This window comes from Pempheris klunzingeri, chromosome 18, assembly GCF_042242105.1.
Source record: "Pempheris klunzingeri isolate RE-2024b chromosome 18, fPemKlu1.hap1, whole genome shotgun sequence".
NCBI classification, from domain to species: Eukaryota; Metazoa; Chordata; class Actinopteri; order Acropomatiformes; family Pempheridae; genus Pempheris; species Pempheris klunzingeri.
The window spans coordinates 1332944-1355884 of record NC_092029.1 but is presented as its reverse complement, the minus strand read 5'-3'; the positions used below and the strand labels follow the sequence as shown (position 1 = coordinate 1355884).

At 43.1% G+C, this 22941-nt stretch overlaps 1 protein-coding gene across 1 annotated transcript in view; it reads left to right on the top strand.

The window, feature by feature from the left end:
• Positions 1-20765, top strand: part of pex7 (peroxisomal biogenesis factor 7) — a 43894-nt gene extending 23129 nt beyond the window's left edge. The window contains exons 10-11 of the mRNA XM_070849452.1: positions 6965-7064; positions 19031-20765. Coding sequence (XP_070705553.1) covers positions 6965-7064; positions 19031-19114 — 184 coding nt within the window. The 3' untranslated portion in view covers positions 19115-20765. The remainder of the gene's footprint in view (positions 1-6964; positions 7065-19030) is intronic.
• The last annotated feature ends 2176 nt before the right edge of the window (positions 20766-22941 follow it).

Sequence of the window (22941 nt, the reverse complement as noted above, 5' to 3'; positions counted from 1 at the left end):
GCTGAAGAGCATCCTCTCTAGTGTCCAGCAGGGGGCGACTCCACTGGCTCCAAAGAGGAGTCTGATTGGATTGAAGTCAATGAGGAAATGAGCCGACTTCTCTCCTGATCTATCAGCTCAGTGAAAGTAATTTTGGTCCCATTTTAGAGGAAAATAGACCAGACAGCTTTAGGGCGGGACTACTTTGTGACCAACCAATCAGAGACAGTCTTTGTGGAAACAACCTCACTTCTGGCTCCAAAAAAAACCAAGATGGCGACGCCCGTAAAGGCAAACTCGAGGCTTCAATGTGATGGAGTAACATAACAAGTGCACTTCTTTTATCCAGTCCATAGTCACAAGGTAGCCCCGCCCTGAAAACACCTGAAAACCCTCCCACCGCCCGATTAACCAAAAAGATTTAAATCTTAAATGAACAATATTTCTCATATTTAAAATTGATCAAATCATCCTGTTTTGTCGTTGACAGTCACCAAACTGCAGTTCTGTGGTTTGACGTCGCCTCTCTCAGCTCATAGTTCGGGTTCTGCGGCACATTGATCAGCTCAGATCAGATGATGTTGCTCTGTTTCTGCATGATGTCTAAACAGGAAACAGCCCGCTAACAGCTTTAAAAGGCCTCGCGGCTGCTGAGCTGCCTTGCAGCTGGATGGTGATGGTAATGATGTGAAACCTGAGCACAGCATGCGTTTCCCCTCGACAGTTTTAAAGGAACTTTTTTTTTTTTAAAGCATTCTCTGAGCCCTGTGAAGCAGCTGTATCTTAAATTTAATCTCACACTCTGTCTTCTCCTTTATTAACTTGCCTATAATCCTTAATCCATCCATTACTGCCGTGATAACACGGTTTCATGGGTTTACTTCATCAGATGTTATCTTATTAGAACATTGTGAATGGGACAGAGCCAGGGCTGCAAATTATCATTTAGTTTTTAGTGTGTGTGTGTGTGTGTGTGTGTGCTTCCGTGGCAACATCACGTAGGTTTACTTTGTGTTTAACAGTCCAAACACACAGGGTATCTAGCTAATTATCACCTGTTCTCAGCCTGAGGTTGTGTGTGTGTTCATGTATGTGTAAACCCTCGCAGCATCGATCATGACTGACTGCAGGAGGCTCTAATCACCTCATTAACAGGAGACTTGTCTCTTTACCTCATCATCCATTCGTCTGTTCTTCCTCTGTTCATCAGCAGCCTCTGCAGCTTTGAACATTTTTTTGTTGTTTTATTATAACTCTTATATCTGATCTTATATAAAAAATGATGAAATAGTATTTTTTTAGCACACATTGTCAACGTTTTAACACATGATTGCTTAGCTGGCATACTGATTCAATGAAACCTGATATTTTCTGTAGTAACTTGTACTTTTTCCTGCTTGTACCTGAAACAAAGATCCCTCTGAAAACATTACAAAAGCACGTAGACCTCAATGTATTAAATTATTAAAGGAAAAGTTCACCATTTTGCAGAAAGTTATAGATGAAGCTACAGCCAGCAGCTGGCTAGCGTAGCTTAGCACAAAGACAAACGGCTAGCCAAGCTCTGTCTCCAGGTAACAGATCCACCTGCCACCTTTATTGGTTTAATCTGTAGAAGAACCAAAAGGGATTATGTGCTGGAGTATTTTATAAACCAGGACCAGTTGCCAGCCAACCAGCAAAGACTCCAGGAAGTTACTGTCCATGCCAGGAAATAGTCTGGTACTTAACGGCAACATAACACGGTGAATGGCTTGTTTTCACATTAAAGGTTTTGTACGGAGCAAACAAGTAATTTATGACTACAAATGAAATGTTAACGAGTGATTTCTGAAGGTGCTGGGAGGTGTAGTTTTATTCCGGGCCAGGCTAGCTCTTTCTGTTTTTGCTAAGCTACGCTAACTGTCTCCTAGCTGTAGCTTCATATTCACTGTACAGTGGAGGTGCCAGGACCCATTTTATACCGCAAAGTCCAGATATTTGATATTAAATACGATATTTTATCTTAAATATAACATGTATATAATATAACTGACATTAGTTTATTTAGTTGATTAGTAAATTTTGACTTTCAGAGTTTGAAAAATAAAGATTTGACCCAGAATTCAATGCGAGCATTTGATACTTGACAGATTTTGAGTCCTAATGTGCTTCGTAACGGCTGTTTGGACGATTGGCTGTCGACCATCCAGATTATTACATGTACAGCTGTATTTAATCTTTTAACTGAGCGCTCCCACATCCACCTGTTGGTGTGTTTAGATCGCTACACCTTCCACTGTGCAAACTCAGCCTGCGCACACACACCTGCCTCCACAGACCTTCCTGTGTGACGGCCACAAATACTGAACTGATCCACCTGCACTCACAAAGAAAAAGACATAAATACACATACAGTGCACTCGTATGCAAACATATCTGAGCACACACTCCTCTATAGCCACATTTCTCACCGCCCTCCTCATTCTCTCTCTTCTTCGTGGATTCAGTCGTAGTCTCGGCAATCTCAGTTTCGTTTGTCACGTCAACCTGGCGAAGTCTGTCTGTTTAAAGGAGGATTCCACATGTTTATTATCATCTGTTGTCATCCGTTCTGTAATTTACAGTTTGATTGATCAGTGACCCTCAGCTCTGTCTGAACTTTGGTGTTTTCTGGATAAAACTCACATGTAATGAAGTGGTGAATTTTAATGAGCCCAAAAAAGACCATTAATCAAAAAGAAAATTTAAGCCTTAAAACAAGAAAGAAGAAAGAAACACTCAGAGGGACTATGGGATGGATATTCCTGGTCCTCAGAGGATCAATCCTCATAACATTTCATATCGTTCCACCATCAGATCAGAATTTCAATTTGTCCGATACTTTGGTTTACGACTAACTACCTGCAAAGCTAAAGACGTTCACACTCCGTGCTAATTAGCCGTTGTTAGCATGCTAACACACGGTGACGGTGGTGAACATCACACCTGCTTAACGTCATGATAGTGTGTTCATTTTGAGCCTGTTAGCATGCTGACGTTAGCATTTAGCAGCAGCTAGCGTGGCTGTACGTTCTCAGAGTTATGGATCTAGTATGAGCCTGTCATTGTTAGCATCAGCTAACTGTGTAATGTGGAAGTCAGTGATGAACGACATGTTCTCTGGATGACTTATTCTTTTATTTGATCATTTTCATTCTTCTCTTTAGTGACGGCAGAGCTCCTTTTCTTTTTCCAGCCTCTCTTTTTGCTTCCTGTCTTTTTTTGTGGAAGAGTAAAGTCAGAATGAGTGTAATGTGTCAAACTGAGGTCATGTTTTCCGTTTTTCGTCAGCAGGTCAGACGTCTCGTGTTTGCTTTAGATAACGTGTTCTCTGCTTCACAGCTGTCTGTGTGCTTGTTTGACTCTCAGCGTTCATTTCCTCTTTAGATTAAAAACATCAGTGACTTCAGCTCTCGGGGGAAGTCACATCACTCGGTCTTCACTTTTGTCTTTTTGTTGTCTTCTCCTGTCCTATCTTTAATGTTTTGTGGCTTTCATTTTTTGTTTGTTGTGCCACCCCTGTGTTTTTCCCTTAATGAGGGTTTCTAGTATTAGTGAAACACACACACAAAGCTGACAGGTGAATGGACGGTTCCACAGAATGAAATACAATAGAAGCTAAATAATTACCTGCCATGGAACTCTGGACAAAAGACAGCGCAAGCCCCAGTTATACAAATAACATGGTGTATTTGTCTAAGTGGGACAGTCATCTGGTTTCATTCACACATACATTAACGTCATGTAATCCTATAATCACGGTCACATGAGTCCCACTTTCTCTTCTGTACAGTTAATACAAAATGCTGAGGCCTGTTGAAAACTTCCAAGTTGATATTCAGTCCAAAACCCAAAGATATTCAGTTTACACTGATGTAAAACAGGCGACACATGAACCAGAGAATTTTTAAGAATAACCAAAACTGTTTATCACTTATCAGGAACGTTTCCTGTAACTTTCTGTCGAATGAATAAATGAATAATCGGTACACACGTCTGGAGTCCTGCTCACTGCTCCAGTTTTGCAAATCCACATCCGCCCACATTAGCAAAGCTCAGTGTGCGAACCGACCCGATAGACCCGCAAGTATCTCCAAGTCAAAGTCTTGGAGCACAGACTCATGAATTCAAACCGACCGTAGCCGACTTGGCAAAATCCTTCACCACCTTATGTTGCTCCTCCCGATGGGGACTGTGCACAAAGAGACGTTAAGATGCTTCTCTGCTCTTGAATCACAAATCCAGTCAAGGAAAAGTCTCTTTCACTGGATTTCAAACCTGCGTCCTCTCTAACGTCCAGCAGGGGGCGACTCCGCTGGCTCTGAAGTCTGATTGGATGGAAGTCAATGAGGAAAATGAGGCGACTTCTCTCCTGATTTATCAGCTCAGTGAACATTTTCCTGATGAGTTTCTGCTCTCAGTTTGCATTTAGAGAAAAATAGACCAGGAGGAAATTAATGGGAGGGAAAGACGAATCACTCCGAAGGTATCACGTCCATTTAATTCTCACTTTACACACACAGGGTAACACATAAATTATAGCCCCTTTACACTATACACACAAAAAAAACATATACATTGTTTTTTAGAATTGAATAAGATGAAATAAAACCATATATACATGTATACGCCCTGATCTGTTGCTGAGAACAGACACCAGCTTGTAGACAGCAAACCCAACAACAGCAAAGTTTAATTTAGATGGAACGGCTGATCTAACCCGCCGCCGGCCAAAGCAGCAGCCGGTGCCAGCACGAGAGGCTGCAAGCTGAATGTCTCCTGCGCTGCTCTGGTTCCAGTGGAGTTCAGTGAATGTGTGTGTTCACAAGTCAGACTCTGAGAACAGGAGAACAGCACTGCAGCAGCTCATGCACCTTTTGTAGTAGAGTAGAGTAAAGAAACATCAGCTTTATTTTAGCCAGTAGAATCGGCTCGGGACGTTTCTACCAACTAATCAGCTAATCGTTTCCGCTCCACTTCCACCCATGGGTGTGTATATGGGTGGTTGTGAACCTCAGCACCTCCCCGGCGGTTTGCGAGCCGAACCTGCCGCTGCACTTTTTAACAGTGCTGAGATCTAAAAAGCCGACTCACTGCAGCCGACAGTAAATCACTGCTGTTGCTCCTTTTATGAAGCCAATCAAGGCTACGGTGGCTCTTAGCTGCAGGATTATTACTCCTGCCTGCTAATGCGCTGAATGGGAGCGCTGTGGCAGAAATGCATTCATTTCAGTTGGGTTTTTTTTTTTTTTTTTTTTTACTGCCACTGCACTTCATTACGCTGCAGACGTATTGCGGCCCTGTGGGTGATGGATGTGTTGGACTCCCACTTAATGCATATATTTGTGAATGAGTGAGCACATAAAGCCCTCACTAAAGATGGGTTAGAAATGTGACCACACTTCCAGAACATCTGCCGTGTTTTTGTTCCAGATTACAAGGCCCTCCGCCTGGAGCCGAGTGTAGGGGAGGGAACATACACCTGTCAGTCACAGACGGTGTACGTAGAAGAAGAGAGGAGCCTTTACCTGGATCCTCATATGTTTTTATGTTTCGTTTCTTTTCTTTCCTCGTATGCAGCGACCTGACCTCCCCATTGGGATACAAGAAGTTTAATCAAGTCAAAGTGCTGCTGCATTTCGCCCACTGATGTCCAACCTCTTCACTCTGAGCCCCCCCCCCCAAAGCCAAAGTCCAGAAACAAACTCATGCTGCATTTTAGGAATCAGCCGAACCACACACACACCCACACACACACACACACACCCACACACACACACACACACACACACACACACACACACACAGTGTACATGTACACTCAAGGGAAGTGAGTGTGAGCAGTGATTTACACTAACAACTTACTCAATATATAATATCTCTCAATGCGCGGGTCTCCCCAGACGCCCATCGCTCTTTGTGTGTGTGTGTGTGTGTGTATTAATACGGCCCTAATGGAGCCCAATAGGAGCTGCAGTGTTCCCTCTGAAAATGATTTAATTACATTTGCAAAGTGGATGAGTCTGGAGGGAGTGTTTGCTGCGTCAGGGCTTTGGCACACACACACACACACACCCACACCCACACACACACACACACACACACACACACACACACACACACACACACACACCACTCAAGTCAAGACCAGGAAGAGAAACAGTCTTTCAATTAGTCTGATTGGCCGCTGCTGCCTGAAGTCTGGAGGCAGTGTTTTATTGGCTCTCTCTTTCTTTCCCCTTCTCATCTCTCAGTTTCCTGCTCTCCTTTTCTTTTACTTCTCTACATGTTTTAATCTCTTTCTTTAGAGTGCTGTTTTTTTGTTTTTTTTTACATCCCCCTTCCTCTTTGTGTCTTTTAAACCCTCTATCTCTCTCTTTTCCTCTTCTGCTGTCCTTCTTCATCCCTTCTTTTCTGTATTAAGTCTTACTCATGCATAAGTGCATAATATGATCTGCAATCACATACAGTAATGAATTGATATCAGGAGGTTGATCAAAATCAAAAGGCTTGATCCTCTAGGGGCCACGAATATCAAGAGAAGGTTTCTTAGAAGTCCAGTCGTCACTAATATGTGGACAAGAAGTCAAAAAGGTACCAGAATCTTGTGTCCCAGATGGGTTTTAAGTGTCTCTTTGCAGCACACCAGTTTCACGCTCAGTATTGGGACGATATGTTAAACTGCATCAAATACAATTAAACAAAAAATAGAAATAAAGTTATTTATCTTGAACAAATTGGCCAAGAGCCAAGATGGGAAGTTAGACCAAATAATGTGAAACATTTTGAGCAGTTTCTCAGTTCTTGTCATTATAATAGACTGTTGTGTGGTCTGTTAATTATGTGGACGAATGGTTCAGTCTTGGTTATGAAAAGTCAACATTTTCTGCTCAAACAGTAACTTTTCTCTGAATCTCTGTCTTCTGGAAAGCTGTTAATGTGAGTCTGATGTCTGTGTTTGAAGGTTCTGGGATTACACGAGGAACCCGCCTCTTCTGGACACTGTGGAACATCACTCGGAGTTTGTATGTGGACTGGACTTTAACCTGCACGTCCCCAACCAGGTAACACACACACACACACACACACACACACACACACACACTTGTCCTGGTAGGGTTGTTCAAACATGCTTCTGTTTGGTTCTCACACTAAGAACTCTTCAAAAACACAGATGGATCGATGTCTTTGGGAAGATAGGGCTGTCAGTGAAACACGACGACATGTGACATCTCTGACTTCACCGGTAGAAACGGCAGAGCCCAGGAAAACGTAGCACAGATTGACGGCGGGAGAGGAGGGAATACAAAGTCCCTTCGTCTGCAGTGGAGTAGGGACTACGGGCTCGGACAGAGCTAATGATGAATGTCCCTGCTGGTGTGTGTTCTGGCGTTAAAGGTGGTTGATGACTGTCGTCCACTGGCCCGACCCCAGCACTAGACTCATGTGGTGGAGAGGCAGCTACAAGTAAAGGTCGCGGTGTTATTGGACAGTTTCTTTCTCGGCATGTCTTGGCTCACCCTTAGGCACATGGAGAGGAGGTCGTGGTCCTTGAGTCCTTTCTGTGAAGGAACCATGGATAGTTGTAGCCTTGCAGATCATTTGTGGGCTAATAACCACACTTTCTCTACAATCTACAAAGAGATGTAGGCTCCACATGGGAGTGCACAATATTATTTTATTCATTCACGTTATTTCCTCACTCGCTGTAGCTTCATATGCTCATATATAGTCCGTCATTATAGATATAGTCACTAGCAGGAAGACTGCAGGAGGTTTGTTGCTACGGAGTTTAGGCTTCACTAAACATGGCTCCACCAGTGACATGGGAACATACATAGCTCCCTGTTTGTTAGCTTGTCAACCTCTTCATCATCATCTTCATCCTCCGCTCTGTAAATCCACCAGCCAAGTTTCGTATGAAGTCTCAAACGGTGTGTTTTTGGGGCTGCTCCTGTCCTATGACGTTTTACATGCTGTTAATTTTGGACGCCATCTTTGCGTGACTGTGTGTGGCAGCGTGCCACAGCTCTGGGTGGATTATGTTTGGGTCAGGAAGTATTTGTATTTTCCCAATTTGTTTTTCAGATTTAGGAACATTTCCTGCCCCCTTTAGTCACCTCTTTGTCCTTCTGTGGACTGTGTGGGAAACCATCCAACCACTGTGTCCACATCCGCTTTTCTGTGTGACTGTTTGCTGTAGTTCTTGAAACGGGGCCATCCGTCAGTCTGTCTGAACACGAGCAGGCAGCAGTGAACCCACACACACCACGGGGCTGTCGGGGAGCCGCGTGCTCGGATGTGCTGGGGTAAAGAAGCAGGGAACTGAAAAGGCCACTCACGTCTAATTCAGTGTTTCTGCTAATCTGGACAGACGGTGTCCCTCCCTCACACCGTCTGACTCCTCCCGGATAAATGCGTGATGCTGAGGAAAACACCAAAGAGTGAACTGAGGTTATCGCTCGTACAGTACTGCGTCATTTTGAAACTCGTGTCCTCAAAGTGGTTCACGCAGAGTTTAGCTTTGTTAGCTAAACTTCAAAGCAGCCCCAACGTTGCCTCTAGCCTTGTTCAATGTCATGTGTTTGTATCAGAGCGTGTTCTCTAACTGAACAAGAGTGGCTTTGTATGTTTTCACCCATTAACTGCAAATGGTGCATGCAACCATGATGACCATTGTCACAGCCGTACCATTAGTTTTGAGATTGATTTCCTGCCTTCAGGCTGGCCATCAGATTCACTATCACTTTGGAATCCAAGCCGCGCAGGACCGGGTTTCACGGCTCTTCCCTGAGACTCAAACACCCACTCGACTGCCAAACTAAAACCATTTTAATGGAAGAAACTACCAAATTTACTACCTTTAGACCAGGAGGTCAACACCACAAACCATTGGGAATATCAAGAGTACATTTATTGAATACTTAAAGACCAAGAAGAAAAGGCATCAGGCCATCACTGTGATCAGCTTCTTGTCTCTGGAGCCACGTGTGCACACTTCTGCTGAAGTGGAGTGAACATGAAGGTGATGAGCATGTCTCTGCAGGTCATCTTAATCTATCTAATCTATAATCTTGTGGTAGGATTTGTAGTTCACTGGTCCCCAAACTGGAGACGATTAACAAGACAGTGGAGAAAAAGAACATATGCCACACACATTGTTAATTTCTTCTGATTGCACCTCTTCAGGCCTGTAAAACAACGTAGATGATCTCTCTTTGGTTGAGCTGCTTGTAAACACATTTTATCTGTGAAGACACACATCGTTCTGCTATATATAGTTACAAAGTGAAACATATTGGGAATCAATGCTAATCTTTGGTATGGTTCTTTTTAAATATTAGTTCAGCGCTTCTCCGCAGCATAAGAATAACTTATCCAGGACACTGCTTTTAAATTGGCTGTGAAATTACAGCTGAAATTACAGCAATTTGTCCTCGAGACGCACGAACCAAGTCAGTGTGGAGCTGTCCGTGGTGCTGAAGCTGCTCCTTCAGCTGTGGATCAGGCTACAAATCCCATAAACAGACTCTGCTAACAAGTACTGTGTGTGTGTGTGTGTGTGTGTGAGTGAGACCACTGTTGCACTGGCTGAGAAGTTGTTTCATCACCGTGAACACACACACACACACACACACACACCATCCTGCAGCCTCCAATACTCAGTCGAGCACCAAATGTGGATTAAACCACCGTGAATAAAAGTCTTCAACAAATGCACAGGTGTCACAGAGCTTTTAGATATTCTGGAAATGTCCCTTTGCAGCTTCCTCCTTCAATTTAACTCCAGAAGTCCCTCAGCGACAGATACTGAACTTCCTGGTGCAGTCATGTGACCCAGTGTCCCGTTTCCAAGATGGTGGTCTGGCTGATTAACACCTGAGACACAACCAGCTGATTTTAAACAGTTTTAGTTATTTAACAGCTCTAATCCTGTCCTGACTGTACTTTATGAAAAAGTTGATATGAAACAACTTCTAGAAATGATTTCAGATCTTGGACAGTCGGGGTAGGATCTCAAAAATAAGAAATAAACTGAAATGTGCTCCCCCATAGTTTTATTTAAAGAAGAAAAGGGTTGTTATGAGTTAAAAATGTGCTGACGAGAAGTGAGAAAGTATTCAGAGACAGATTAACACGTCGATGCTCTTGGTCTTCTGCTGGGGTTTGTAGACAATCACGAAAACATGGACTACAACCGCACCTGCTTTTCCATTAACCTCTCCGCCTCTATGTGAGCCGACTTCATTACCTCCACACCTTTCATGCTTTCACTTGGAACCAAATGAGGACTTTCCCCAGGACGCAGAACAATGAATGACGAGGTGAACGTGTGTTTGCGATAACGCCTCACGAGCCGGAGCTTGAACCCACCACGTTACGGCAAACAGTCAGTTTCCCCTGGCAACCAATCACAGAGAGCACGCTGTCCCAATCACAGACTCTGAGTTCCCTGTTTCAGGCAGACAGTCGGCATTCAGGCTGCTCGTACGTGTGTGTGTGTGTGTGTGTGTGTGTGTGTGTGTGTGTGTGTGTGTGTTTGTGTATAACAGAGATGCAGTAATGAGCTGTATTGTCCTCGTCAGTGTTTTAGAGCATGTGTGTTCGTGCGTGGGCGTGTGGGCACCGACAGTAATGAGCTGTATTGTCAGCGTGCGTCGTTATCAGACATGTCATTACAGAAGAGCAGGCTGCAGAATAACACACACATATACACACAAATTGCTACGACAGTGTTAAAGACGCTGACGCTGACGTCACAGAGCAGATCTCCCTCTCCTGTTTTCAGTGTTTCTGTCCGCGCTCTGCCTCGACACGGCCTCTTCATCTTTTCCTCATCGCTTCCCTCCAGTAGAATATTCCACCTCTGTACAGATTTATTTTTGGTCCACATGTCTTCTACTCAGGAAAACTGTTTTTGTGAATCACGTCAGTAGTGAGAAGTTCCTCAGGAGGGTTTAAACATAAAGAATAAAAACATTAAAAGACATTACATAGCAAATTTATTATTTATTTATTTTAAGATTGGATTAGATTAGATGGAAACAATTCACCATTTTTGTCTCGCTGTGACGTGTCACCTCTCCCCATATTTCCTGTCTACCTCCTGCTGTGAACGGTCACATTTTAAGGCCAAATGTCAAAAACACACAAACAAACAAAGAAAAACAAACACAAATTTCAGCTGCTATGTTTAAAATGTTATTGGCACACCTGAACAGCAGTGTGGTGCAGGTGGATGCTGGTCAAACACAAGCAGAAGGAGAGAATATATCATAAATCATATGTATTTAGGCATGTTGCTCACTTCTAAGCTAAGTTTCTTTGGTGCATGTTTCTCTGTTGAGGGAAGTAGTTGTATTTGTGACTAGCGATCCAATGTTTGCATTAGTTACTTGGTCCCCCCCCCAATTCACTGCTGGTGCTGGGATTTGGGGAATTGGGATTATTTGTCTGTGCTAAAACGAATGTTGTGCATCTCTATATGACACCTCAGCATCTCAGACCAAAGCAGATGTGCACCTTATGTATGTAACCTTCTCCTTCTGTACACAAATGCTCACTGACGGCCTCTCTTAGCTTCTGTGCTACTGTGATAGCTCAGTGTTTTAGCTGAGTCTGTCGCTGGGCCGCAGCTCTGACTGATTTTTTTCTTTTTAGCTCTAAATAAGTAAATAAATACTTTGCAGGGCTAATAAATGAAGAACAACACAAAGCTGTGCTGCTTTCTATATTGGATGGACTGTAAATGTAGATACAGATTTAGCCAAATGACTGTAACACAATCAAAGCTATGTGTTTACATTGATTTGCCATTGATTTCATATTTTGTGAACATAAGAGCAAACACATGAAGTCAGACTTCAGATATTAATGCTCACATCTGGTCTTAAAGTCACAATGTAGTTACTCTGCAGGTCATGTTGAGTGTTGAGTGTGTGTGTGTGTGTGTGTGTGTGTGTGTGTGTGACATTGGCAGCAGCTGTGATCTGCTCTTCCTTCCTCATCGCTGTGATTGGCTGAGTCAGCTCTTTGCTCTCCATGGAGACGGCCGACCTGGTTACATGTGTCGCCGTGTGTTTGTCTTTTCATCCTTGTGAGGATGAAATGTTGTTGAAGTGTCAGTCAAATGTCGACTGTGAAGCTTTAGTTTCCTGTAGACGTGTGTCCACTGACCACAGTTCTTACCTAAACTAAAAATCTTTAGACTCATGTCCAGCCCTCAGACATCTGTCAGGTTAAATGGAGTGCGTCCTACCTTTTATACCTTCCGTCATTGTAAGAATAAAACCGCCTCCAAGGACGGGAAGATGAAGAATTCTCTAAGATCATGCTACTAACACGGTGTAGAGTATTTTAAGAGAGAGAGAGAAGCTGTAGTAAGAATGTGATGTGAATCTTGTTTTGCTGTGTGAATGGATCACCCTTTATTCACCAAGAAGGTTTGACACAATCAGTTTGTTGAGTAACTCACTGTTTGATAGAAGTGCTTTTTAGGTAGACAAACCATTTTGTGTCTGTATCACACTGCTTCAGTATCTTCAGCTGCGTCAGTGACACCAACCACAGCGTTTTCTTAAAGTGGTGACAACATTTAAAAGTCTGAAAAAAAAAATCTATCCTACATTATCTAAACTACTTTAAAGGATAATGTTGGTGTTTTTATCCCTGGTCCTCTGTGTCCTCATCCTGGTGTGTGAGTGACTGGTAGGTAGTAAAAGTGTTGGAACTGGTCCAGTAGATCACCTCAGCCAGCAGACACCAAACGGGCTGCAATGGCTGCAACGTGATCCTTTGGGACAACTGCACCTGATCACAGTAGGTCCACTAAAAGAGCTTGTTTGATCCACTGACAGGCTCAGAGTGTTATTCTAAGTGTGTGACAGCATCATGGAAAGGATCCCTACAGAGAGAGACCTGGAAGATCCTTTTGGTTTAACCACAAACAGCACACACACCAGACTACATTCACTAAAACAGGGATTTTAGAGAACAGGAGTTTCTGCTGCCTTGATCAGTTAGTTTGCTCACCGATGGAGGTAGCAGTAGATCACTGACTCCTTTTGCTCTGACTTTCAGAGACTGATTCAGATCCTGAGCACATTCTCCTCCAACATGGCCGACAGAGGACACTGAGGGCCATCCACTGAGAAATATGTAAAAAAATGTTTTGTCTTGTCTTTCTTTGTCTTCTGTCATCATCTCTTTTTTTCCTTCTCCAGATTCTACTTATTATTCCGATCTGGTCTCTTCTTGTTCCCCCCTTCAGACTCTTCTCTGCTCTCGTATTTTAATCTATTCCCTCGATATCAGCGCTAACTCGCTCTTATCCCTCTCCTCTCCCTCTAATCGCTTCCTGTCCGGATCACTTACTTTTTTCCTTTTTTTAAAGATATTTTTACTATCTCTCACTCACACTCTCCCTCCCTGGTGTGGTCTCTGGTCTTATCCAGGCGTAGCCACATGTGTCTGATGGATCACCCTCCTCACGGCACTGCAGGCCACACCACACACACTTACACACAGATCGGGCATGGAGACTTTTGCACAGTGTGTGTGGGAGGATGAGGTGATAGATCATCAAGGAGCGCAGGATGACAACCATTCACAAGTCTGTAGGTTTGTAATTTTGTAAAAAAAAAAAAGAGATCCTTCCTGTAAACGGAGCAGTTGTGTTTGTTACTACAGCGTCAGTACGGTCTGTTGGACTATTTGTGGTCCTGATCCAGCAGCTTTAACGTCCTTTTACTGGGTGATTTTCAGCAGTAAATATGCACAAGACTGGTTCTGTGCTTTCTTTTTGTCCACAAATCCAATGAAAAGACCAAAACCTTCACTGCTAGTCCATCTGCCAGCATGTTCTGACTTCCCTGCTCAGTCATTTCTGTAGGAAACAATTCAACACTTTCATTTTTAGCAGATGGATTTTATTCATTTCATAGTAAACTGGTTCTTTTTTGGTTTTCAAAATCAGACGTTGGAGTCACGCCGGTCTCTGACAGCCTGTGATGGACATTTTGCATTTCACTTTCTACACATTTTACAGACAAACCCACTGGAGCGCAGTCACTTAATGAAGAAGAGAACTGGCAGAACAGTCGATAATGAAAGCAGTCGTTAGCTGCGGCGCAGAGTTGGGATTTTCAAAACAAAAGCACGGGTTTTGCCGTGAACCTGACAAGATGACGCCTTCCTCTCTCACACTGTTGCACACATCTGTCACTAAGCAAGTGTTCCTCCCCCCTCCGAGGGCATATCTGCCACGAGCTTGTTAGGGTTTTAATGAAAGTGTCTTCATTCATCTTTTTCTCATTATTTAAGAAGACATTAAACATAAGTCAGACTTTGAACTGTGTCTTGCTTTTATATATTTCTCTGTGTTCCTTCTCCTTTCTACCGCTCCTCCCCTCCTCATAACCCATCATGTCTCTCTCTCTCCCTCTCTTTCTTGGTGCTTTGCTGCAGTCTTGGCCGCTCTGTGTGTCTCTCCATCGCAGCCGGCCGTTAAAGTTAATTAAAGAAGGGCATTCCTCTTCTCGGTGGCTGACTCACCGCACGACCGCTTTGCTTACTCATGTCCTGAAGGCCGCGCAGCTCGTTGACTCACCGATTCAAAGAGCCGATGAAGAGCTTCAGTCTGTAAATGTAAATGTAAACCTGACGGGGGCCAGGTCAGCTGGACATCTGTCAGCTTACAGATTCTTCTGGTTCCCACATGAACACGCTGCTGCTACAGTTGAACCTTTTCAGACTTTTCTAGCTTGCTGCTGTGATTCTGTTTAAACCTTTGGAGGATGAGTAGCAGCTGATGTCCGTTGGTTCGACCACCACTTTGGTCCGTTTTCCCCTCAGGATGAAATTCTTATCACTTTGGTGATCATCTAACTTTTCATCTTCACCTTCAGCCCGTCCCATCACACTTTGTCTTCATTGCTGATTAGCAAATGTTAGCATGCTCTAACATCTCTAGGACTCTTTATTGGGACAAACCAACCAACTGAACTTCAGATTTATATCATATTCTTGTCATAACGAACCCTTTAAAACAATAATAATGTTCTGTGAGGTAAAATTACTTTTACTTTTAAGAAAATGTATTAGTAATGTTTCCTAATTCTACTTTAATCCTGGCAGCTTTCTAATCTTAAATGAGGGTCGAGGGTGTTGAATGAACAGATGTTAAAGCCCTCTGAGACAAATCTTTTGATAATCGGCTACCAATCACAGGCCGGACACAGTCCCACAAGTGACTCAGGGCAACAGTAACACGGCAGTGAGTGCAGACGTACACAGCTGGTAAACAGATGTTGAAGCAGCTTGAATTAAACACAATTTTTTAATATTTCAATGACTTTTTGTCAGCAATATTGTGGAGTGCACGGCCATAGCGCTGGGGGCTTTCAGCCTTTTATAATCCATGCATAGAAAATGCAACAGCAAAACAGGTCCATATAGATACGACGGGTAAAATTAAACTGTGACACACTTTTAACAACCTCTGTCTGTCACAGTGATGGTTTATAATTTATTGTGGCACAACCTCTGCTAATGTTAATACATTTTCTTCTGACTGAGCTGCCTGCTCATTTCTGATTGGCTGTGCTGCCTGCGAGCTTTCGGGACCTTCACACCCCGAATGCAGGTAGAAAAAACTGCAGCAGAATGACAGTAAAGATCAGGAATCAAAACCGTTATGTGTTTATAATCGCACTTCTTCAACCAGCGGGCCGTACGTTCTCCAACAACCAGCGGGCCGTACGTTCTCCAACAACCAGCGGGCCGTACGTTCTCCAACAACCAGCGGGCCGTACGTTCTCCAACAACCAGCGGGCCGTACGTTCTCCAACAACCAGCGGGCCTTATGTCCCTCATGGTGGAAGTGAAGTGGAACCAGTGTTTTACTTTGAAAGTTGTGAGCAGAGGCCAGACTCATGAGCCGCTGTGTGTTCTGCAGCCAGGAGAGACGTCAGAGGGGTAGTGTGTCAATCAGATGATAGCCACGTCCCTGCAGAGGCACGTCATTAAGCTGATAGCCGTGTCCCACTTGATTATAGAGCAGAGACGCAGCTGTAGTTTCTCCTCCAGTGCTGGGTCTGAGATGTGAAGAGCCTCAGAGCTTCACCTGCTGAGGAAACACATTCTTGGTTTTACTCTTTTGTTTGGTTGTTCTGTTCAGGTTGTTGCCTCGCTGACGATTCTTTTCCATCATTGTTCATTTGCAGGTTATGTTCTGGATTATTTAGTAATTGTTTGATCTATAAGATCTCAGAAAATAGTGAAACATCACAAGAACCTTTAAATATGCAGTTAACAAACACTAAATACGTTCCTGCAAATCCTTTTTATCACATATTCTTAAGTCATAAACACCAAAGAGAAAACTATTTAGCTCAGAAAATGGAGCGACCAGATTCCTTTTTGTCTCTCGAGGCTTCCGTAGTTAAATGAAAACTAACGCAGATGATTAATGTTCACACAGGAGCCATTTGTCATGATATACAAACTGATTTCAGTCATGTACGGGGATGATGTGAAAGGAGGCAGGCTGAAAGTGAGCGCCCTGTTGGGAGATCTGGATGTCAGCGGAACAAAACAGTCAGTCATGCACATTAGATCAGAGGCTCTGCTGCCGTCAGCCCTCAACATGTTTACTACCAGGCCACAAGGTCACCGTATTGTTCAGAGAAAAGGACGCTATGGTTGAGCTAGTTTTACCATCACACCCTGAAGGATAATATACAGATTTTTAATTGAAGTAGGTCATAAACATGTGAGGCAGTGCTCATTTTGTCAGCTATTTTTGGATGTCCATGTTAGTTTAAGTCATTTTTCTGAAGTTTTCTTCCAGCGTCATTGTATCTGCAGGCCCCAGAATAATGACATAATAATAATGACAGCACTTTTTTCTGTCCATGGCATTATATTTGAAGTGGATACTGTGTTTTTGCTGTCATGCGTTGGCTGTATGGGTTAGTATGTGTAAAGGGATCGCCTGAATGTTGAAAGAAAATACAGCCTGTGTAGTTTTATTGAGATTTTTGAGTTTTCACTTTTAAATTAAATTTTAGTCACATCTTTCGTTTTTGTCTCATCATCGTCCTCGTGAAAAAAAGATAATTTTTCAGAATATGTTTTGCAAAATGAATTTTCAACGTAATCGCAATGAGACTTAGTTTAATTTTCATGCTTGTCCGCTCGCTTTCCAGTCGCTCTTCCTCTCTTTGTCTTCTCTATGTGTCGGGAGGATAAATAGAGGCAGAGATTACAGCCCAACCGAAACGATTTGTGGAGAGACGTGCAGACCCGTGTCTTCCTGTGTGCATGCTGATAGGCTTGTGGGGAACCTTTGTGCTCAGCAATTAGAAATAAAAACACACCACAATCGAGAGAAAAGCTTCAGGACCAAATGGACTGAATGTTCTCTGCCAGCAATTACCGACATATAAACAGTCCACGGAGCAAAGAAAGCTTGGACTCGTGCTCTGGGGGACAGAAGAGCACTAGAAATACAGAAGTACAATGAAATAATGAATGAGAATTAGAGATTGTCCCAATTCTTTCACTTTAGTCAGTTATTAATGCACTCTTCCAAGAATGAATGGTTATATTATTCACCTTCTTTATTATTACTGTTTTTGAACCTTCATAAAAAACATGATTAAAGCTTAGTAAGTCTGCATCTTTTTGTCCTGAGACAGGAAACGTACATTAGTGGTGAATGATGAAAGCCAGAGGTTGAATTACGCTAAATGAGGGATGTCTGTCTAGTGAAAACTATCTCAACAGCAGAGGATGTTCTTTTCTTTTTAGGGCACTCTAAAAAGGGGAATGAAAAGAAAGGGAAGGGAAGAGGAGGGCCGAAGACAGATTTTAGTCAGCCACGTCTCTAAATGCTGTCGTAGTCCCAGTCCTGATAATGGAGGGCAATTTAGGTGGAACACTTTGATGTAAGTGTGCGCCGGAGGAGACGGAGAGCTGAACGTCTCCTCTCTCAGTGTCCACACTTCACCTGCAGCACACAGAGAGCTCAGAGTAGTCCAGAAAATAGTCCACACTGCGCAGAGAAAAACGCCGTGTTTGTACATTTGTACGTGTGTTTTCGTCCAATCGGTACACGTCATGTTCTCTGACAGTGGAGAACATCCAGTCCGTGTGTTTTTACGCTTCATCTCCACGAGCCCATCGGTACATGCACTGGAGGATAAGAGCTGGGAAGGGAGTCTCTTTAGTTCACCGTCGACCTTTATTCTGTTCGTCCTCCCAACGCACAAGTAGGCCGTGATGGCTGGTTGGAAAATGAGTGAGTGAGCATCGAAATGATAAACTGAAACAGGAAGTGAGAGGGTGTTTTTAAGCCTGGGCACGATTTTAAATATTGTTGGAACCGGTCCAGTAGATCACCTCAGCCAGCAGCCACCAAACGGGCTGCAATGGCTGCAACGTGATCCTTTGGGACAACTGCAGCATCATGGAAAGGATCCCTACAGAGAGAGACCTGGAAGATCCTTTTGGTTTAACCACAAACAGCCGTTCTATCGCTCTCTGCACACAGAACACGGTTAGTTTGGTTAGTCATATTGGTTAGTTACGATCATTGTGTGACCTCGGTGTTTTAAAGGCTTAGTTCTTGTAGGGATGCTTTTCTGTGGTTGTAGCAATGAAGAGAGGAGTCCAAGATTCATTCAAGAAGTTCATGTAGGTGTACGAGCTCGGAGTCCAACATCACAGGCACAGATGAGACTAAGGAATACAGAGTAAAGCTTCCACATATATAGGATTCTACAAGCTAGATCTGGTTTCAGATACATGAGAGCATGTCCCAAGATGGACTTGATCTTTCCTTAGAACAACCAGTCGTCCAGACAAAGCGGAGTCGGAAGAGTAGTATGCTGACTTGAAAGTAACATATATACCATGTATGACACAAGTTCCTACAGAACTTAGCACACACAAGTCCTTTAGAGTCCAGTGTTCCCGACCCCCACCCCCCCCAGCTCTAACAGCATGTGTTGTATTGTGTCGGCTGCAGGTGGTGGACTGTTCCTGGGATGAGACGGTGAAGATCTACACACCAGCCTGTCTGTCTGCGGGAACACACAGTACAGCGCCGTAGAGCACACACACACACACACACACACACACACACACACACACACGTACCACTGTACTTCTGAGGACATAGCACTGAGTTCCATTCATCGAGGCTTATCCTAACACAGAGGTTCTGTTGGGTTCCCCTTTAGTGGATAAAGTTGTTTCTCCCAGCGTAAACCCACACAAAGACGCACACATTAAAATAAAAAACAACACATATTTGCTTTGAATTTCATTAATTTGACTGAAAAGAAAAGAGAGCATCTAGTGAGTCATTCACAGTGCTGGCATCAAAGTCAAACCACCGCCTGCTCTTTTGAAGCTGTGCTCACAATTTCATTTGAGTTGCTTGGTATTTGTCTTTAAAGACTTCACATCCACAGTGAAGTAGAAACAGTTTTACTAACAAGACCTCCGGCAGCACATTGTAACACTAGCTCACCTGAAATGAACGGTCAGTCTCACTAACGTAAAAAAAGATAGATTCTGATTAAATATTACATTTTAAGGAGAGAGAGCAGAGGTGTTACCCCCCACAGCAAAGGCCATAATTAATGAGACTCTTGTTAACATCAGTAAGGAGGAGGACAGCAGGATTGATTGATTGATAACATCATATGTCTGCGCTGTGATGATTAATCAGAGCGGCACAAAAAAAGAAACTAGTCCTGTCAGTGAGGTGTGTGTGACAGTGGTGGTCGTTACCCAGAGAGGCTGAAAGGAGATATGCTTTTCTAGCTAACGACTAGCACTATGGCTATGCTACGCTAGCTACTGCAGGTGTGCTTTACAGAAACATCATCGCTCCTTAAAGGGAAACTTTGCCCGTTTGACTTTGTATCATTACAGAGTGGGTAGTATTATGCAAATATAGTTAAACGGGGTTTAACTTTAGAGTTAACAGCCCGAGCCGGTAAATGTCCGCCAGATGACAGCGAGCAGGGAACTCTGGGTGCAGGCATCACGGAGGAAAGATGAGCATTATTCATTTAACCTGGCATATACCAGCCACGTTGTATGAAACAAAGCCGGCTGACGATCAGCAGCTTTGACGGAGTAGCAGCAGCTAGCAACAAAGGGGCGGGGCTTAGTGTAGGCTCAGCTTAAGAACAAACACTATAAACCTCAAACTGAGCTGCGACCCGCCTTGCTTGGTCTAAATCGGACCTAAAAATAACCCTAAAGAACCAAATCTGAAACCTGAAATGAACAGTTTACCTTGTGCTGTCCCCAGGTCTAGTCCCCACAGAGTCATAAATACAAACACACATACACACACCACCTATACACACATATTATGGCAGGCTTTTGGAAAGTGACACTGAAATGCACGTCCGTTTAATTTACATTCTGACACGATTGCAAATGTTTAATTTCACACACCAGCACCAGTAAATAAAGCAGGAAGCACCATGTTCAAGCATCCGTCATGTTTCAGGCTTTGTTAAGTCGTTGTGTTGTAAATGATGTAAATCAGGATGTTTTACACTGGAACGTGATCCATAACATCCATGTCATTATCTGCTTCTCCTTTATCTCAGTGATCCTCTGTTAAAGTGGAGAGAAGAAATGTCAACTGTGACTAATTTCACCACTGAAATGTCATCAGTGGATGTGTCTGCTGATGATGATCTATATGTGCAGTGCCTTCAATAAAGATGCAAATATCACGTGAAGATGTTGATACCGTGGAGAGACATGCACACACAACCTTTTCCTTCAGTCATTTTAGAATGGGTTTATATTAATAAATACATAAATTAATATTTACAGAGCGGTTATTAAAACGGTGTTAACAAACTGAACGACCAAAGCTCCAGAAAAAGCTAGAAGACCTTCCCTAAACTAGTGTTAAAGATGTTGAACTGTAAAAATAGTGACACCACAGTTTAGAAATACTACTAACGAAAGCTTTAATATAAAAAAGTGTAATGTCTGCCTCTTGAGTGCAGAACAAAAGAAGTGTGAAGAAGCTTGAAATGTACAAACAGCTAAAAAATTGTACCGAATCAGCAGTAAGTGTGCCGTAAAACCGAAACCAGGAGCTGAAAGAGGCTACAAAGCACCACGGAGCTGCATAAGGGCCGGGAGTTTGTTTCACATCAAGCATGGGCATTGATCAATACAAACATGGGCATTGATCAATACAAACATGGGCATTAATCAATACAAACATGGGCATTGATCAATACAAACATGGGCATTAATCAATACAAACATGGCCATTGATCAATACAAACATGGGCATTGATCAATACAAACATTGGCATTGATCAATACAAACATGGGCATTAATCAATACAAACATGGGCATTAATCAATACAAGTAATATTGATTAGTGGAGCTTTAAGTCAGCAGTACAAACTCGGGCTCCTGGTGTTTCTGTTATTTTGTCCACCCCCTTTCCAAGAGCCCAGTTGTACAGTGAGGATCCTCTGGAATGTGCCAGGCTGGAAATATCACTGATGATGATGATGATGATGATGATGATGATGATGATGATGATGATGATGATGATGATGATGATGATGATGATGATGATGATGATGATGATGATGATGAATGTGTGTCTCCCCCACTCCCCCGGCCAATCACAGCTCTCCTGGTGGTGATGATGTGTGAGGGGTTCCTCTCTGCCCTGCAGCCAATCAGAGAGAAGTGCTGCTTCTCCTCCTCCTCCTCCTCCTCCTCCTCCTCCTCCTCCTCTTCCTCATCTCTCCAGCTCTCCCATCCTTTCCTTTCCCTCTTCTTCTTTTACTCTACATATTTGTCGCCAGCTCTTCTTTGCTCTCCCTTTCCTCTTCTCCATCTTTCCTCCTCCTCTTCTCCAGGCCTCTTCTTCCTCATATCTCCTCCTCCTCCTCCTCCTCCTCCTCCTCCTCCTCCTCTCTCCAGCTCTCTGATTGGTTCCTTTCCTTTCTCACTTCCTCTTTCACTCTCTATATTTGTCGTTGTCCCTGTTCTGTTGGCTTTCAGTCTCATTTCTGCTCCTCCTCCTTCACTCTGCCCCAAACAGGCTGAAAACGTTTAGTTAGTTAAGTCAGTTTAGTGAGGTTAGTAGTTTAGTTAAGTCAGTGTAGTAGTTTAGTAGTTTAGTGGTTTAGTGGTTTAGTAGTTTAGTGGTTTAGTAGAGCCAGAGGAGCCGTGTCCACGCTGCCGTCTGTCAGAGATCCTCAGATGACTTCAGTCTGACTCTGAAACGTGTGATGTCATGCACGCTGTTGTTCAGGCTTCAGGTTAATAACTGTGGATGATGAATGAGCCGCTCTTCTTCCTAGTTTAGACAGACTTGGTTAGTTAGTTAGTTAGTTAGTTAGTTAGTTAGTGTGCACTGTTGTGATTACGCCTTCTGCCTTGGTTTCATTGGTGATTGAAACCCTGCTGCTGCTGCTGCTTGATTATATAAACTTAGAAACTCACTGGCTGAATTTATGGTAAAACAAAAAATGTATTTTAATCTGACATGAAGTAATGTGAAGCACTAACACTGCTGTTTATTCGTTAATGAACTACCATGTGTGAGACACTTTATTACTCCTGAATTACCACCTAATTTTTTTCTAATCTCTGTTAATTACTTAATCTCATGCATGTTTGAGCACAAGACCGCTTATAATAGTGATTAAAAAGTTTACTGAGTTTCTTCCCTGAGCTAATGAGACGATCGCTGCAGCACTAAGAGGTGAGCTCACACACATATTGATCCTACTGACTGACAGCAGATAATAATAAACTAAAACTGAAAGATGTAAGTTGGCTAAATTTCAAATAAATACCTACACAGGATTCAAAGTCCTGTACATAAACTATTCAGCTGTTACAGCCACAATAACCTGAATTTGTTG